Source organism: Drosophila mojavensis, unplaced genomic scaffold, assembly GCF_018153725.1.
Source record: "Drosophila mojavensis isolate 15081-1352.22 unplaced genomic scaffold, ASM1815372v1 contig_16, whole genome shotgun sequence".
Lineage (NCBI taxonomy): Eukaryota > Metazoa > Arthropoda > Insecta > Diptera > Drosophilidae > Drosophila > Drosophila mojavensis.
Window position 1 is genome coordinate 4794138 of NW_025318693.1, and position 18444 is coordinate 4812581.

General features: G+C 44.2%; 6 protein-coding genes across 7 annotated transcripts; all 6 read right to left on the reverse strand.

Moving 5' to 3' along the window:
- Nucleotides 1-15: 15 nt before the first annotated feature.
- On the reverse strand, nt 16-2994 carry LOC6573415. The gene is made up of 2 exons (XM_001999460.4): nt 2409-2994; nt 16-2349 (listed from the first exon to the last, which is right to left on the reverse strand). The coding sequence occupies exons 1-2, from the start codon at nt 2825-2827 to the stop codon at nt 102-104; spliced, it is 2667 nt and encodes an 888-aa protein (XP_001999496.2). The 5' UTR covers nt 2828-2994; the 3' UTR covers nt 16-101.
- Nucleotides 2995-3051: 57 nt separating this feature from the next.
- On the reverse strand, nt 3052-6213 carry LOC26527429. Its single transcript, XM_015166915.3, has 3 exons — nt 5633-6213; nt 5347-5575; nt 3052-5288 (listed from the first exon to the last, which is right to left on the reverse strand). Exons 1-3 carry the CDS (start codon nt 6046-6048, stop codon nt 3207-3209), a joined length of 2727 nt encoding a protein of 908 aa, XP_015022401.1. The 5' UTR covers nt 6049-6213; the 3' UTR covers nt 3052-3206.
- A 193-nt stretch (nt 6214-6406) lies between these two features.
- LOC6573414 lies at nt 6407-9889 on the reverse strand. The gene is made up of 3 exons (XM_001999459.4): nt 9165-9889; nt 8850-9102; nt 6407-8792 (listed from the first exon to the last, which is right to left on the reverse strand). Exons 1-3 carry the CDS (start codon nt 9578-9580, stop codon nt 6486-6488), a joined length of 2976 nt encoding a protein of 991 aa, XP_001999495.1. The 5' UTR covers nt 9581-9889; the 3' UTR covers nt 6407-6485.
- Nucleotides 9890-9984: 95 nt separating this feature from the next.
- LOC6573413 lies at nt 9985-12348 on the reverse strand. Of its 2 annotated transcripts, none has more exons than XM_001999458.4 (3): nt 11683-12345; nt 11365-11620; nt 9985-11290 (listed from the first exon to the last, which is right to left on the reverse strand). In XM_001999458.4, the coding sequence occupies exons 1-3, from the start codon at nt 12099-12101 to the stop codon at nt 10487-10489; spliced, it is 1479 nt and encodes a 492-aa protein (XP_001999494.1). In that variant the 5' UTR covers nt 12102-12345; the 3' UTR covers nt 9985-10486. The 2 variants fall into 2 exon arrangements, with proteins under 2 accessions (XP_001999494.1, XP_015022400.1); XM_015166914.3 differs by having other exon boundaries at nt 11238-11317; nt 11683-12348.
- A 154-nt stretch (nt 12349-12502) lies between these two features.
- LOC6573412 lies at nt 12503-15746 on the reverse strand. Its single transcript, XM_001999457.4, has 2 exons — nt 15181-15746; nt 12503-15122 (listed from the first exon to the last, which is right to left on the reverse strand). The coding sequence occupies exons 1-2, from the start codon at nt 15624-15626 to the stop codon at nt 12677-12679; spliced, it is 2892 nt and encodes a 963-aa protein (XP_001999493.1). The 5' UTR covers nt 15627-15746; the 3' UTR covers nt 12503-12676.
- Nucleotides 15747-16596: 850 nt separating this feature from the next.
- On the reverse strand, nt 16597-18229 carry LOC6573411. The gene is made up of 2 exons (XM_001999456.4): nt 17649-18229; nt 16597-17582 (listed from the first exon to the last, which is right to left on the reverse strand). The coding sequence occupies exons 1-2, from the start codon at nt 18077-18079 to the stop codon at nt 16646-16648; spliced, it is 1368 nt and encodes a 455-aa protein (XP_001999492.1). The 5' UTR covers nt 18080-18229; the 3' UTR covers nt 16597-16645.
- Between the last annotated feature and the right edge of the window lie 215 nt (nt 18230-18444).

Consider the following 18444-nt stretch of genomic DNA (forward strand, 5'->3'; position numbering starts at 1 on the left):
GTCAAAATTTTTAAATCAAATGGTGGCTTGATTAAAAAAAAAAAAATTAAAATAAATATAAATATTTAAATATATAAAATTCTATACCAGCTACACAGCTGCTACGCTTTGGCTTTGGGTCTCTGTGTCTTCGACTTGGCGCCCTTACTCATCATGTACTTCATCATTTCAGCTGTCTTTTTCTTAGCCATTTCAGCCTGTGCGATCTTGGCTTCTTGGGCGGCTATTTCGCGAGCCCTATAGTAACGCTTTGTCATTCTGACAGGAATTGGATCGCTTTTGACTGGTGGTGCTTTCGGAATACCCGGAAATGATTTTCCGCCCGGAATGCCCCGACCACCGCACATTGGTCCACCAGGTGCCGGCCCCCAAATGGCTGCATTTTTCGGCTGGGCACCAGGAGGCACTCCATGTGGACCCCCCTCTTTATATCCAAAGAGCCCATCTTCAAACACGATTTCGCCATAGTCGCCAAACGCCGTGTTTGCAAATCGATCACCGGCAGCACAGTTGTAGAAGCGCCAGTAGGGCGAGTACTTGATAGGAAAGGGTTTCGGCTCTGGCACAGGCTTGGTGGCTGTCTGCATACCGAAATTAACTGTAGATGGCTTAGGCGAAGGCGACTTAGCCACGCCTGCTGGCGTATTCACATCTATATCGAACTCCGCCTCGCTGTCGCTGCTGTCCGCCATCACAAGCTGATCCACGCAGCTCTCCATGCCACGTCGCCTGCATTCGCTCTGTATCGCCTGCTCCAGGTATTTTTTCTCCACGACATCGCGACAGACGCACATCATCACCGAATTGCGGCAGCTGCACTCGCTGAAGCCTTTAGCCCTCAGCTTCTTTTTTATCTCGCTGAGTGCGACGGCAAGATCACTTTTGACCACCCTGAAGACAATGGGCTGCATCTGCACATGGCTGTTGCAATTGGGCCGCAACGTAATGGTGATTTCGCCGTTCTTCTTGGCCAAGTTGAGCACTGTGGGCCCACATTCATTTTCCTCGTGGCTTCTCAGCACATCCATGCACGTTTTACGTGTGGATCTTCTTGCCGAGCCATATAAAAAGAAATTCATCAGTTTTCTTATTGACTTGAGTATGGCGCCGGGTCGCCAGCCATATTTGCGTGCCTCCTTGCTGGATGACCAAGCCCAGCCGTGGCGGCGCGCGACGGGTCGTTTAGACTTCACGCAATGTCTGTGAGTTTTACTTTTATTCGATTTTCGCTTTCGACTCTTGCCACTAATGTTATTTGGTGGGGTTCTTTTCTTAGCCATGGGCTTGGCTACTTTTTCTACTTCTCGGACATGCTCTACTGGAGCAACTTCCTTTCCCTTCTCCTTCTCCGGCTGAGCACAAGTCTCCTCGTTCGGCTGCTTTCCCACATCAATGTCATACATCTGGCGCAGCTCAGAGAAGACGCGTGATAGAAACGGACGGTATTCCGAAGACTTCTTCGTATCTAAACAATAATGCTCGGGATCCGAATCGGTGTCCTCCTCAGATGGCATTGGGACATCTGTTGACCTGGGCTGCATAATGTCCGGATACTGTTTGCGCAATCGACAGTTGGCACAGAGCTTGCCATTCTTGCATGTGCAGCGGCACGTGGACTTGGATGACTTTTCCTTGGACGACGCGTTGGATGGAAGCCTACACAAGTCGTCGAGGGTGGGCGGGGGCTTGCCCAGATAATCGTTCAGTATTTCATCAGCTGTCATTCGCCTGGGCTTGCGCTCTTTAACGATTGGTATCTGTTTAATTCCGCACTTGGGACAGTTGGCGTATTTCGGCAGCCACGACATATTATTCTGGCACACAGGACAGAAGCGCAGCTCGTAATTAGGCTGTGAGTTGATTGCACTGGGTGGTGCAGCTGCACACATGTTGCTGCTGTAATTATATGGAGAGTACTGGCTCGATGACAAGTTCGACAAGGCTAGATCTATGGGACTGGGGGTCGCTGTTGAGTATGGGTAGCAGCACGGTGTTCCACAGGGACTTTTCAATGCTCCCGCTGTTTGGCGGGATGTGCTCTTCTGACTCGCCAGCTGTGTAATTGAGTCGATTATTTCGCCATACTGAGTTGCCATTTTTCTCAAGTCCTCACAAATGGAGGGGCGCATTAGGTCGTATTTAAAAATCTCTTCATGCTTAAATTGACTTGGCTCCACATCGGGATAGCGTCCCAAATCCAATTTTATATACTCGTCCTCATCTGGCTGCCATGCATCTAGACTAGGCAAAGCAGAGTAGGGGTTGCGCTGGGAGTCGCTCATTATAAACAAAATATCCTGCGGATTAATGCTTTTGTCCATATCACGAAGGCAACTACTGACATCGATTCTGCAAAGAAAAGTTTCACATCAAATAAAGTAGAGTAGTAGGAAGACTCCCGGACTTACTCTGGCTGAGCTTCGCATTTCATAACAAGACGACAAATCAGCTCTAGGGAACCAACAACTAACGATCCCTTCCCTATAAAGCAGGTATCCATATGTTGAAGCTCGGGCATGTCCTTGTTGATGTTGTCAATGATATCCTGGGGAAAACTGATCTGGGCGGTGCCTAGAATTTGACCCGCACACTTTACAATAATCGGCATTCCACATGATTCCAGACTTTGACGCAACTTCTCTGGTGATTCAACGAATTCTGTACTTGAGCCGTACTCAAATTCTGATACATTAATTCGACTCGAAGTTATCTTAATTACTTTATTGTGCAAAGTGACCTCTACACTAATGCTGTTCAGGTCCTCATTGCTTACATACGGTGACTCGAATTGATTTACTATAATATCGAAAACAAAATTGCATGCCATGTTAGTTGATCTCAATATGTCACTTTGGGCAATTTCTGGACTCTGGGAAAATTAGAGGAAATAACATAAAAACGAAAATTTCAAATTTATTGTAAATTTTTAGAATTCAAATTTCGATGACTGTGTACACTTAAACATTACAATTGAAACAATAAATAATTTGTTCATTTCTGTACCACATATACAAAAAAAAGCAACTATGATGAAATAAAATTAGCTTCGAATTTCTTAAACAGTATTATTATTTTAACAGTATGTTAACATTAAAATAAAAACAATGGATTGTTCTTGAATTGATGAAATACTTCTGTTTATAGTCCATTGCGGCATACTTGGATATTTTACAGATTTTCGTATATTATACAAATAGCTTTTCGCCTCAACCATAATAAGTCCATGGGGAGCACCATTGCTGATAACATTGGTTATAGTTTTGATAGCATTGTGCAGCACACGGATCAAAGCCCCTTCCGAGTCGGGGCGCAAATTCGATGGGACACAGGGGAGCCTGTAACTGAGAGCGTCGCATACGTTGTGCCGCGGCTTGAGCATCTGGGCCAGCTGTAGAGCTTGACTTGGATTTTACTTTCGTAAATACGTTATGATTTTTTAAATACTCCAACATATTTATGTGTTTATTCGCTGGGATTGGAGCCGATGGGGGTATTTTTTTCATAAACTTCTTGGTTAACCTTACAGGAATTGGCTTTTTGCTCGTGGCTTCGTTACCCCGTTTTTTCAGTCCAGCAAACGGTATACGGTTTTGTTGGCTAAATACATTGTCAGAACGTCTACCTTTAAAAACTGTGCGCGCGCCAAAGCGATTCCTCCATGGATTAACACCGTGCGGACCGCCACCCATGTGCCCAAAGAAACCGTCCTCAAACACCATCTCTCCTGGTGCGCCGAAGACTGTGCCCGTGTACCGACCACCGGCAGCACAGTCGTGGGCACGCCAGTACTTACCTTGTTTGATTGGATATCTAGGGGGAATCTTTCGATTAATATTAGTTATTTGGGTAGCATGCTCAACGGTCCGTTGCTTCAGTATCGCCGGCGTCTGCGGTGCCCTGGACGGTGGAGACACGTTAATATCGAAGTCTGCTTCACTGTCACTGGTGTCTGTGAGCACCAGATCGTTCACACAGCTTTCTAGGCCTCGACGCTGGCACTCATCCTGTAGAGCCACCTCAAGTTGCTTTTTTTCAACGTTGCTGCGACAGACGCACATCATCAACGACTTGTGACAGGTGCACTTGCGAAAGCCCTGGGCCTTAAGCCTCTTTTTGATGTCGTTTAAAGTCACAGCAAAATCGCTCTTAACTATCTTAAATACAATAGAGCTCTTCTCTAATTTACCGCCTTTAATTGCTCGCAGAGTAACATACGTTTCGCGTCCTTTCTTACACACTTGTAGAATCGGAGGGAGATGCTTCATTTCCTCTCTGGCATGCCATTTCTCCTTGCGCATATTATCGGCTTTTTCAGCGGGCAGATAATACAAGAAGTGGTCCATGAGCCTTTTGATGGGCCTGAGGATTGCACCTGGCTTCCAACCATATTTGCGGGCCTCTTGGGTAGAAGGCCAATCCCAGCCGTGACGACGCGGGACTAGAGCCTGCTGTCTCGCGTAGGCCTTCTGAGTTGTCCGTCGTCCCTTAGTTGCATACTGATTCCTATTGTCCTTGTGACTAATGTTTGAGCTACTAAGTTTTTTACTATCTCCAGATACGATTTTGTCCTGTTTAGGAACGGTGTCTAAATTTGTATTGTGTTTTCTTTCCTTACATTGATGATCGAGCAACGAAAGGTCTTTGGTGTCCTTTACATTATAGAGATCGCGTAGATCGGAAAATACTTTAGCCAAATGTGGACGAGAGTCCTCAGATTTAACACAATGGTCGGACGGCTTTTGCTCAATGCACGCTTCAGAAGATTTAAAGATATCGGAGCACAGCTTACGTATTCGGCAATGAGCACACAGTTTGTTTTCGCACGAGCACCGACATCTTGACTGGCCTTGTTGGGTTACATCCTCCTCAATTGCCAGTTCATTGGGATCAACAGACCTATCTAGTCTGTCAGTCTGGGGCTTATCCAGGTAATCCTTCAATATTTGATCGGCCGTCAGATTCTTCATGTCGTCAGGCTCACTTTTGACCGGTATGGGCTTGACACCGCACTTGGGACATGCGGCGAATTTTGGTAGCCAGGACATATTATTCAGACAGAGGGGACAGAAACGAATGGGCTTTATCTGTTGGTTATTTTCATTAATGACGATCATGTCTGGCGGCTTTGGACGACAGAAATCAACGAGCTTGTCAGAGGTTGAGTCCGAACTGCGGTGAGCTTCGTGTATAACACGAAAGTTTTTGTCTCTTGAATTAAAACCTGATTCACCGCAACAACTTTTCAAATTTATAGATTCAATAATGCTCTTGCAGTCCTCTACCAATTTCTGTAAATAGAGTTGCGCATCAGAAAGTTATATAAAAGCCGATGTGAAAAACTAGAACCTTAAGTGGCCTGAGGGCGTCAATAATATTATTGTTATTTATAAAAATATTCGAGTACTTTTCTTCATCAGTATTAACGCTCTGATAGCGATGCAAATCCAAGTCCAGGCATTTATCGAAATCACTCGATTCCCATTTCTCTACACAAGGCTCGCAACTATTGGGATCGTGCTGCGAATTGCTGACAAGGAACATGATATCCTGCATGTTAATGTTATTGTCTAGCGGCCTTCAAGGATGTATTGAGCATTAATACCAACTCCATATACTCGAAAAATATACTTACTCATCATCGCATTTAATAATGAGACGGCAGCGAATATCAAGCGTGCCCACAACTCGATTGTGATTCACGATTTCAACGGACTGTGTGTGGATGAGGTCAGACATACCTCTCTCAATACTTTCGATGTACCTATCTGGAAAGTATATCTGAGCTCTTCCCACACAAGCAGCTTCGTTATATAGGGCCATGGGCAAGCCACATCTTATGAGGGCCTCGCGTACCTTTTTTGCCGGCGCTCTGAATTCTGTGGCTGTACCAGCTTGAAAATCATTTACATTGATGCAACTAGATGATAGGCATATATCTTTATTATAAATTTTTGCCAACACTTTCAATTTACTGCCATCATTAATAGCCATGTTGGCCACATTTAATTTTGTGACGACAATGTCAAAGACAAAGCTACTAGCACTCATGGTGTCTTTTGTGCGATTGGGGCTTGTTAATTTCTTAAAAGATGCAAATAAATCCCAGAGCAAAAGTTAAAAATTTGTAAAATAATTTAGTTTGTAAAACAATAAATCGTGATTCGTGTGACAAAGTAAGAGATGTTGTTAAAAAAATTAAACATTACGTTTTAGATCCTATAACTACGCTCGACGAATTTGTATAGTAAAAACTAAATGTTGCGATTGGGAAGCAATTTCAGAAGACTCCCCTAATCTTTTAACGAAATTCCTCTTGATAGCTCATTGACTACAAATTCTAATCCATCATTAAATCATCATTAATCTGAAAATCCAAACTGTACACAATTAGCAACATACCGAAAAATGCAATTATGATATCTAGTTTATTGTAAAAGTTTATTCTGACAACTGAGCATTGGCATTTTACTGGTACTTAAGTGCTACTACTGATAGGACCAACACGGATAGCAACACTGGGCTGCGCAAGGATTGCATGGATTGCATGGATTGTAGTAGCATTGGCAGGGATCGTAGCCCCTGCCCAGACGAGGCATACTTTCGAGGGGCGGTATGCACGTGCCCAGCAGGGCGCGTCGTTTGCGTTCTCCAGCCTGGAGTCTTTCCTTCTTTTCTATTTCCTCCTTTAGCAAGTCCTTGGCGGTTTTCGTTGGGACTGGATTGTTCGGGTCCCAGGGTTTACTAATAGCGCCATCTTTCATTAAGTAATCAATGAGGTTAACGCCCTTCTTCTTTTTGGCTATCTCATTAAGTTTTGCCTCTTTTTCAGCCTTAGCAGCCTGTTTCAGCTTCTCATAGTGTTTCTTGGGCATTCGAACTGGGATTGGGGCGCTCTTACCCTTGCCTTCCTTATTTTTATTACCGGGGAACGATTTGTCTTTAAAGAGGGCAGCTAGTGGCCCTCCTGGTCCGCCTGGTCCCCCTGGTCCGCCTGGCCCTCCCCTTCCGCCTGGTCCGCCTCCTCCGCCTGCGCCGGAGCGTCCACCACCAGTCATAGGACCCCCCTGGCCGGAGCCCCAAATTCCTGGCACCTTTGGTCTTCCACCCGGAGCAGCAGAAGCCCCGTGTGGTCCACCGCCCCCGTGACCGAAGAATCCATCCTCAAACACAATCTCACCCGGTGAACCAAATGCCGTGCCGGTGTAGCGATCGCCCGCCGCACAATCATACTGTCGCCAATAGGGACCCAGCTTAGTTGGATACTTTGATGGTACTACTAAGTCCTTCTTGACTGTCTGAGTGCCATTGTTCATAGTGATGCGCTTCGAGCGCGGAGATGCTGAAGCAGCTGGCGGCGACACATTAAAGTCGTACTCCATATCGCTCTCACTGGTGTCGGTGAGCACCAGCTCGTTCGCACAGCTTTCCATTCCACGACGTTTGCTTTCGTTCTCTATTGCCTTTTCGAGATGCTTTTTGGCTATCGGATCCCGGCAGACACACATTCTCACCGTATTGTGGCAGGTGCACTTTGGGAAGCCCTTTGCTTTGAGCTTCCTCTTGATGGCGCTAAGAGTAACGGCTAGATCACTCTTGACTACCCTGAACACAATCGGTTTCATTTGCACAGTTCCATTGTTGATGGGTTGCAGTGTGACTAGGATCTCGCCATTCTTTTTGCATACGTTCAGAGTCGGTGTCTCTTGTTCCTTTCTGATTGCTTCTTCCTCTGCTACATTTGTGCAGGTATTGAAAGCTGTGTCATCTGGAGAATAGCGCAAGAAGAAATCCATCAGACGCTTGACTGACTTTTTGACGAATCCTGGACGCCAGCCGTATTTCCATGCCTCCTCCCGTAGGCCCCATGCCCAGCCACGATTGCGAGCGACTGCCCCTTCCGATTTCACGCAATTCTTGTGCAGGGCGCTGATAACTGGTGGCTTGCGCTTGATTGGCTTATAACTTTTCACAGTCTTTACACTCTTGCTGACCGGTATTTTTTCCAACGAGTCTGTTTCTCCTGTTTCATTCTGTTTCATTCCACAATTATTACTGCGGAGCGTGTCTTTGATCTCGTATAAGTCCCTCAGTTCGGAGAACACACGCGCTAGATATGGCTTACAATCTTGAGAGTCTTCATCTTTCACACAAAAATCTTCGGAGGATTTCGGCTTAACCTTGGGGCATATCATCTCATTTTTAGTAGCTTTAAAAATGTCTGCACAGAGCTGACGTATGCGGCAGTGGACACAAAATTTTCCACCCTTGCACTCGCACTTTCTCGAGCATTCACCCTCATCGTTCCTCTCCCTTTCCGCTTTTTCGCAGGGATCTTCGCAGAAATCAGCATTGGTAGTCTTTCCCAAATATTCTTGTATTATTTGGTCTGGAGTCAATTTTTTCTCTTTATGCCGTTCCTCAAGCACCGGCATTGCCTTGGCACCGCACTTCGGGCAGGCAGCCAACTTGGGAAGCCACGACATGTTGGCCAGACAGACGGGACAAAAGCGTGGTGGTTTAATAAGTGGCTTATTTAAGTCACTAATTGGGGCAGGTATTAGCGCGGGATCGCAGAAATCGGGAATATCATCTTGTCGTGCTGGTATATACGAAAAACATGGACCATAGGCATCAGCCAGTGCTATACTATCCTGAAAATATTGACTCGGTATACTACAAATACCATCCAGTTCTGGGCCTTCTGGTACACGGCAGGGTGGCTTGATATCCTTGGGTTGACCCACGCGAGCGGTAATAGAGTCTACAATCTGTTCACACTCATTTGCCATTTGCTGCAACAAAACCAAAGCTCAATTTCAGAGTCGCTACGAAATAAATCGTCGACTTACTTTGAGCTCACAACAAGCTCTTGACCCTGTTGGTTTATGTGTAAAAATTTCTGATATTCTCTGGCTCTTTCCGGTTGGGCTACGATAACGTCCTAAATCGAGAGTCAGCCTCTCATCACCATCATCTGCCTCCAAGGCATCCTGACAAGGATCACAAAAGCTCGGACATCGCTGGGTATCACTCAACACGAACATGATGTCCTGCTTATTAATCGCCTTATCCACATTACTCACGCATGGAGTGTGTTCCTGACTGTTAAATACATAGCGCATATAAGATCAATAAGAACAAACTTTGCACACGAGTTTACTCACTTGGCCAGCTCATCGCATTTAATGATGAGGCGACAATACACTTCTGCCTTGCCAATATACTCGCCTTCCCTCTCGATTGAGCAAGAGCCCACATACATTAAATCTGACATTCCTGCGTCTATCATATCTATTGTCTTTTGAGGCACTGATATTTGGCCGGTCCCGATCATCTTATTGTTATACGAGACCGTCACTACTATGCCACATTCCTCAAGACTCTTACGAAATTTTTTGGGTGAAGTTTTGAGATTAACTCCAGCACCACTTTTGAAGTCTGTTACATTTATGCTGCTCGCTGACAGATTCACTTTTGCATTGCCAAAATTAGCGGTTACTTGCGCTTTACTGAAATCTTTAATTTCGGGACTTTCCAACTGGGTTACGATAATGTCGAGCACAAAGTTAATGCTCTCCATTGTACAGTTTCCTTGATTGCTTATAGATTATAATGATATTTTAGATTCTGTGTCTGAGCTTATTTGATTAAAACCAAAAATTTTGAAGGGGGTTCTCTTGTAATGGTATTTAGTACATTAAATTTTAATTACAATTTTTTTAGTGTTTTATACATTAATTTTTTATAGACAATACTATTGCATTACTTAAGAATTTTTCAAAATCTGATTTCTGAAGCTCCGGATGTATACACGTTCTAAATCAAATGCTACTATGATAAAATAATACAAATGCTTGCCGTCGTTATCTACGCGGCTAGCTTTTCTAATCAAATCGAACTATGCGTATTTTTCCTAATTTGAATACAAACCCATTTATCCATTTGAACGCAGATTTTCGAGCAAGGTAAACAATACGCAAATGCTTAGTTTTCTTTTAAGTGTCTTATTACTTATAATTAGTATCTAAGTTGCCTTCTAAATCATCAACTTTCAAGAATAGCAATAATGACAACAATTATGTGTTGCATTCTGCATCGGTCGTTCCATCTGGCCTTAAAAGAGGTCCAGTCTTCCATTTAGATTTGACTGAGCGTAGTAGGAAGCGTTAAGGCATCGAAAACAAGTCCTATATCATATATCCAGCACAAGTGACTGCCAGTCACTTTCACCATGGCCCCCGCCAATGATTTCTGGGTTCCGAGACTGTTTGAAATCCAATAAATATTGCGATGAATGTTTATTCATTGGAGCAGTTTTCTTCTTTCTCTTTCTATACAACGATCTCGAGGGTCAGCAAATACTAAGGGTCAGCAAATACTGAGGGCTATGTAAGGAGTGCACGTTGAAAGTGATATAGTGTTGAGCTCCACTATAAAACAAGAGTCTTCATATTCATTAGGTTCTTTCCAAATCGTTTAATGCTAATTAATAGTTATTCTTGACTGACCGCTTTTTAGCCGGTTTATGTCCACAATAAGCCCTACGCTGCATGTCTTTCATGCGGTACAAGTCCCTCAGCTCAGAGAACACGTGTGTCAGATGTGTCGTGCACTCTTGAGGGTCAATCACTCTCACACAAAAGTCCTCGGAGGCACCTGGCGTAGCATTAGGGCATTCAACTTCATTTTTTGCAGCTTTGAAAATGCCTGCACAGAGCTGACGTATGCGACAGTGGACACAAAATTTGCCACCCTTGCACTCGCACTGTTTATTGCATTCCCCCTCATCGTTCCTCTCTCTCTCCCTTTCCGCTTTTTGGCAAGGATCCTCGCATATTTCGGAGCCAGTCTTCGGCTCTCCCAAAATCTCTTTTATTATTTGCTCCGATGTGAGTTTCTTCTCCCTATGCCGTTCCTGAATGACCGGCATAGCCTTGGCACCGCATCTGGGACAGTCAGCCAGCCTGGGAAGCCACGACATGTTGGTTAGGCAGATGGGACAAAAGCGAGGTGGTTTTATAAATGGCTTATTTATGTCACTGATTTGCGCTGGTATCATAGTCGGATCGCAAAAGTCCGGACTGTAACCTTCACGTGCTGGTATATAGGAGAAGCATGGACCACGTAAATCACTTGGTATTGTACTATCCTGATGATATTGATTGATGGGACTGCAAGTACCGCCCAGATCCTTTCCGTCTGGTCCCCAGCAGAATGACGTTACAGCCTTTGGCCGACCAAAGCGACTGGTAAGGGAGTCAATCATCTTCTCACATTCCTTTGTCATTTGCTGCAAATAGACACAATTTCAGGGGCGCTAAAAACAACTAATCGACGATTTAAACCATTTCCACGCAGTCTCACCTTTAGCTGACAACAGGCGTTGCTACCAATGGGCTTACTTGTGGTAGTTGCTGCAGTTACTCTTTGGGCCTTGGTCGTTGAGCTTCTGTAGCGACCTAGATCTAGATTAAGCCTTTCATCGCCTTCATCTGGCTCCAAAACTTCCTGGCAAGGATCACAAACGTCTAGACATTCCTGCGGATTGCTCAAAACAAATAGGATGTCCTGCTTATTAATCGCTTTTTCTACATTGCGCACGCACGCAACCTTCTGCTCCCTGTAAAACACATGATGCATATAGGAGCCACACTTTTACACTTTACACAGAGGTCTACTAACTCCATTTCCACTTCATCGCATTTGATGATGATGCGACATAGGACTTCTGCCTTGCCAACATACACGCCTTCCCTATCAATGGTGCAGGTGTCTATATAAATCAGATCAGACATTCCCGCTTCTATCATGTCTATGGTGTCTTGAGGCACATCTAGTTGACCGGTACCGATGACCTTATTCCTATACGAGACCGCCATCGTTATTCCATTGTCCTCAAGGTTTTTGCGCATCTTTGCCGATGGTACTGCGATATCCACTCCCGCACCAGTTTTGAAGTCGGTTACATTTATGCAGTCGGCTGGCAATTTCATTTTTGTGCCACCGAACTTGGCCGCAATTTGCACAGTACTGAAATCTTCAATGTCGGGACTCTCCAAGTTTGTAACGATGAGGTCGACCACAAAGTTGAGGGTATCCATTTTGATTGCTTATATTTTAGAAAGGTATTCTGATGCTGATCTTATTTTATGAAGGAACTGCAGTTTTTACGGTTGTTTAATAGCCGGGAATCTAAATGCGTCTAATTAAAAATGTTTTTAAAATTGTTTTTGTTTTTTTTTTTTTTTTTTTTTATAAAAATAGTATTACATTATCTAAGAATTTTTGAAAATTTGATTTCGGACGTTACAAACATAAAGCAAAATGTGTAACATAAAATGCTACTGCGATGAAGTTAATAGTTTTGAATACAGTTACCCAAAAAAGTACATGTGCATGACTTTATCGACTTCGTTCGCTGTCCCGATAAAATTCTCTAATCATGCCCTTATCATATTGAAGTCCGATGCATTTAGAAACACAAAATAAAAATACTTTTGAATTCTCTTAATAGTAAGATAAAATTTATAAACTTTATACTCAAATTATTAATTTGTTTATATATATATATATCTTGACATTCATCACATTCACCTAGTCCGATGAACTGCTTAAATTTGATTAGTAATGGGCATACTTTATCTGGCATCCCAGTATAAATATCTGCCTGATTATTTTAACAATAGTAGGGACAAGGATTGCAATATTGGACGCATGGAGTGTAGCACTGATTAGCACATGGATAGTAGCATTGATTGATGCACGGATCGATACCCTTACCCAGCTTGGCTAAGCTGTCAAATGGTGGTGCGCAAACCTGGTTGAGTGCCTTTCGTTTGCGCTGCTCATCGGTTAACCCATCTGCCCCAACAACTGGACCCGTCTTGACCTTAGACTTGACTTCAGGTTTGGGCTCATTCGGATTCCACGGGGTGGGAATAGAGCCATCTTTCATTAAGTACTTCATCAGGTCAATACCCTTCTTCCGTCGAGCGATTTCATTCTTAACTGCATCTTTTTCGGCTTGGATAGCTCGTTTAACAGCTTCAACGTGGCGCTTAGGCATTCGTACAGGGATGAACGGAGTTGGCTCTGGTTTCTTTTTACCGCCTGGAAAATCTTTTGCGCCTCTACCTCCCCCAATACCCCCAGGTCCACCCATGCCTCCGGGACCACCACGCCCACCTCCTAGCGCACCGCCACGTGCGCCCCCACGCATAGGCCCACCTTGGCCAGAGCCCCATATTCCAGGGAGCTTAGGTCTGCCCCCGGGCGAACCTGATGCACCGTGCGGTCCACCGCCTTCGTGTCCGAACAGTCCATCCTCAAATATAGCCTCCCCGGGCTTACCAAAAGCTGTTCCAGTATACCGATCGCCCGCAGCGCAGTCGTAGACACGCCAATAGGGATCGAGCTCGGTTGGATATAGTGGTGGAACTTTTTTATCTTTTTCATCTGTTTGGGTACTCAATGTAAAGGTACGTGGCTTAATCGCTAGCTGGGGCTTGCCGACAGCCAATGGGGGTGTCACATCGAAATTAAACTCCATCTCACTCTCACTGGTGTCCGTCAGGATCAAGTGATCTATGCAGCTTTCCATTCTTCGTAGCTTACACTCCTTCTGCAGTGCACGTGCGAGATGTTTCTTATCCACGGCGTCCCGGCAGACGCACATCATGACGGACTTGTGGCACACGCATTTAGGAAAGCCTTTTTGCTTCAGCTTCTTCTTGATCTCCCTGAGTGCGACAGCGAGATCGCTCTTGACTATCTTGAACACAATGGGTTTCATCTCCACGTGCGGACTATTCACCGCACGTAGAGTTACATAAATTGCGCCATTCTTCTTGCGCATGTTAAGAATCGAGTGCTGTATGTTCCTCTCGTCCTCCTCCGCTTCCTGACAGGTGTTAAATGCATTATTTTCCGCTGAGCATAAGAAAAATCTCATCACGGCTCCGGCATAGCGACAAATAGCTCCCGGACGCCAGCCGTATTTGCGTGCCTTCTTGGTTGACGGCCACGCCCAGCCATGGCGTCTGGATACATTGAGATCTTGCCTTAAACAAGTCTTGTGGCCAATTTTCGGCCCATGCGGCAGGCGATGCATAAAGGTTGGACTTCCGGTCGCCTTCACGATGGCACCCGTCGATGACTTTTGGGTCAGCACATGCGAGCTGTTCTGGGATAGTTTGAGCTGCAATAGATTCTGCGCGCATTGCCTCTTTAATTGAGCAGCCTTATTCTCGTCTCTTTTTTTATAAAGATCTCGAAGCTCGGCAAATACTCGTTCCAAGTAAGGACTGCATGACAGCTGATTGGGCTCAACAATAACACAAAAGTCCTCATTTTCCTTTGGCTCCACTTTGGGACACCCCTCCCCGGGGCCAGGCGAGGGACCCAGAATGTCTGCACACATACAGCGGATGCGACAATGGGTGCAATACTTGCCTCCCTTGCAGGTACAGGTTGTCGTACACAACTCCTCTTTCTCCTCACTGGCTGGCTCTGCACAGGGATCTTCGCAAAAGTCGTCGGCTAGTTTTTTGGGTTTTCTCAGACACTGATTAATGATTTGATCGGCAGTCAGAGGTTTCTCTGGAATAAGATCAAGCATGGGCATTGCCTTCGTGTCGCACTTTGGACAGGGCGAGTATTTGGGCAGAGAGGACATTGGGGTGAGGCACACGGGACAGTAGCGAATGGGCTTTATGCCCATCACTTCAATGTCGCCAAGCGGAACACTTATTGTGCGATCGACATACTTTTGCCTGAACGGCGTCTGTTGGCCACTCCAGTCTGTGAATATAAGCTCGTTTTTGGGCAATTGCTTTACTTTCTTCATAACGGAGTCAATTGCAAGACCGCATTGATCTGTCATAGCCTTCAGCACGGAGGTCGCTTCCAGCTTATAGTTCTCCGCAGGCGGCAAACTTGCCCGCTGATTGTCGCCGCGATAGCGACTCAGATCCATTCGGAGTCGTTCATCGCCCTCCACAGTATCTATCTGCTCTGCACACGGCTCACATACCGAATCGCAGGGGTCATTCCTGCCAATTACAAACAAAATGTCTGCCTCCTTTATGGCCTTTCCTAGGTTGGCACAGCTCTTCTTACAGGGTCTAAGTGAACCAGTAGAATGTCAATCGAATGCTTTGGATACATTACAGGTTGACTTACTCCGTTGTTTCTATTAGGGTCTCACACTTGATGATTAGACTGCAAAACACCTCCAAAGTGCCAGCCACTGCATCGCGCTTAACTAGAGTGCACGAATCCTGATGAAATAGGTCGCTCATGCCGTCCTGAATGCGATCGATGAAGGATTGGGGAAACTTTAATGTTGCAGTTCCCACAGTCATTCCACTGTAACGCACAGTCATCGGCATTCCTTGCGTCTCGAGACCTTGGCGGAGGATCTCGGGATCACATGTGATTGCTGACTGACGTCCTGCCTTAAAGTTGTCCACGTTTATACGGCTGGGCGTTATGGACATGGGAATATTATTAAACTTTAGATTAACAATTAGTTTTGATGGATCATCGACTTTATCCTTGGTGAGCTGCAACCGAGTTACAATAATGTCGAAAAGGAAGGTCGGTACCTTCGACTGATGTTCCGACATATTTAATTTACTATTAAAATAAAAACTACAAAGAATCTAAGAAAATAAAAGTAAAATTATAAATTAAGATTTGGCACTCCGAAACCCGTTAAAAACTCTACAATAATGAATTAGAAATTTGTCATGACTGAAAATGCTGTTCGGTTCGATTTCTATAAACTTCAAACGAAAATAAATTTCTATTTTTAAGGCGGGTGAATTCTTAATGCAAGATGCAATACGACATTGAAACAGGAATAACTCATTTACAAAATACCAAATATAAAATATCGTTTCGTCTTTCAATTTTATTGAAATTCTCATTGAATAGATTCGGCCTAAAGTCTTTGCCTATTACAATATTTGCCTAGTTGTGTGTGGAATGCACTTAAAACCAACCCCACAGACCCAAACAAAGCATTCCGAACTAAGCCACTAACCTGCTTTAGCGCCACACATTTATCGCTTCGGCTGCCTTTGATTTGCCTGTAAGCCGCTTAGCACGCAATGTGCCGCCACCACGCGCTCCACTCGCACCACTCGCACCACATATATGTATTTTTGTTGCTCTCGTGCTCGAAGTGTGTGATATTATTTCACCTCATGCACTTATCTAAATTAAGTTCAATTTTAATTAAATTTTGCGCATTAATTTGACGCTCAGCATGCGTCTGCGCTCCGTTCATAACTATGATAATACATTTACCGTTAACGTTTTGGGGAATAATGCTCGATTATTTTTGTATGACTGCATTCTGGGGGATGGTGTGTGCTTAATATACTCTAAAATTTATTGTTTAATTTTTGGTGATAAACAAAAATACAAAAAAAAGAAAATTTTTTTTATTTATATTGAATTTATTATTGCATGAATTTATTCAAAAACATCAATTGCCATCATAGAATAGATGTCTTCTCGCTTGACATCGCCTATTATAAATTATTCATCATTATAAATTCACTGAGTTAAGCTTAAAAAAAAACGCTTCAATTCTATTTATATAAATTAAGATACATATATTTGCATTAAATACGATATATTACAATGATTTGGTGTTTAGACCCCCACCGAGTTGGGACTTCGTGCGAGACTTCTGCACTTTGTGGTCCCTTTGACGGTAGAGATAATTGAGCTCCATTAATACATTTCTCAGTTGTGGACGATTATTGATGGACGACATGTCATCTTCATCTGTTTTGGGTGGAGCTATCTGGTCTGTTGATGAGATTAGCTGCGCGCACATTTTGCGAACACGACAGTGGGAGCACATTTTGTGTCTCTTGCACTGGCAACGCTCACGGTGCCTAGTCGTCTTATGCTCTTCCTTCTCTGGAGGTTCACAGACCTCCTTAGCAGACTCTTCTTCTGTCGTGGCAGACAGCTTCTTCATGGCGGCTTCTTCAGGCTCCTCGACATAGGACTTTATGATTTGGTCAGCTGTGGGCAATCCCTCCGGATCGATCTCGACCAGTGGCACAGGCTTGGTCCAGCATCGAGGACAGTGAGCGTATTTGGGCATCCAGGACACAGAGTTACAGCAAATGGGACAGAACCGTATTGGCTTGATATCCGTCTCGTCCGGATCAGTAACGGAAGCTGGTATAAGGCCATCCGTGAGTTCGGAATTGTTAATATACTGTAGATCCTCGTCATCTGCGTCTTGACAACTTATATCTGGCGACGACGAAGATAATTCTGTAATTTTCTCAAGCACCGAATCTATGATTTGTGCGTACTCCGTGGCCATGGCCCTAAGCAGATAGCACGCTTCTGTTCCGCTTGAATCCTCAGATGACTGGCTCATACGTTGATTAATGCTGCGATATCGGCTGAGATCCAGCCCCAATTGTATGTCATTTTCTTGCTCTTCCGCCTCCGTCAAATATGATTTGTCTGCTATTGCGTCGGTATCTGGATTGCGCATTAATATCATGATATCCTTCTTCGCAATGTTCCCGCAGGCGTCTTTGCATGGTCTAGGAAGGTTAATATGGCATCAGTGCTGGAATACCTATCGATAATAGCGACATATGTCCTCTTACCCTACGAAATCATCTTGACTCTCGCACTTAATGGTCAGCAAACACATCACATCGATAGAGCCCACAAGGCTGTGGTTTCCAAAGAGGTTGCAGGTGCTTGCATAGGTCAAATAGTCCATATCATAGTCAATCTGGTTAATAAAACTTTCGAGGAAGGGGACACATCCTTTTCCTAGGACCACACCGTTGTATCGCACGATTACGGTCAGACCATTCGCTTCCAGATAGTCACGTAGTACTGCTGGATCTGTTTGGCAATTAATGCCTTTCATTACATCGAACTGGTCCACGTTTATGCGGCTCGATGTGACTTTAAGCTGATTTTTATTAAAGTCCACATTCACCAATAGATTTTGTGGCTCATCGATTTCATGCTTACTCAGCTCTAGGCGCGTTACAATAATGTTAAATAAGAAACTTGCTTTAGCCATTATCGTTGAAAAACCTGAAATTTTCTATAAATAATTGCAACTTAATAATTTTCTGTTCGTCGAGCAAATATTTAAATGATTATATATAAAATTTTGTGAATGAAACTTATGTGAAGATATAAATCGAACTAAAATTATGTAGAGCTAACTAGTCATGACACTAGGTTCAAGGGTTGCTTCATTAAGTGCGAACCTTAGACAGCTGCTTCTACAATATCGCCTCGATATAGCCAATTATTAAACACGGCCGCACTTGAGCCAAAATTGCCCACGAGAATTGGCAAGCGATGGCCGTCAAATTGGGTTAGGTGTCATTGTTTAAGGGTATTGCTCATTAAGACGGCAGCTACTTAACAGGACAATGC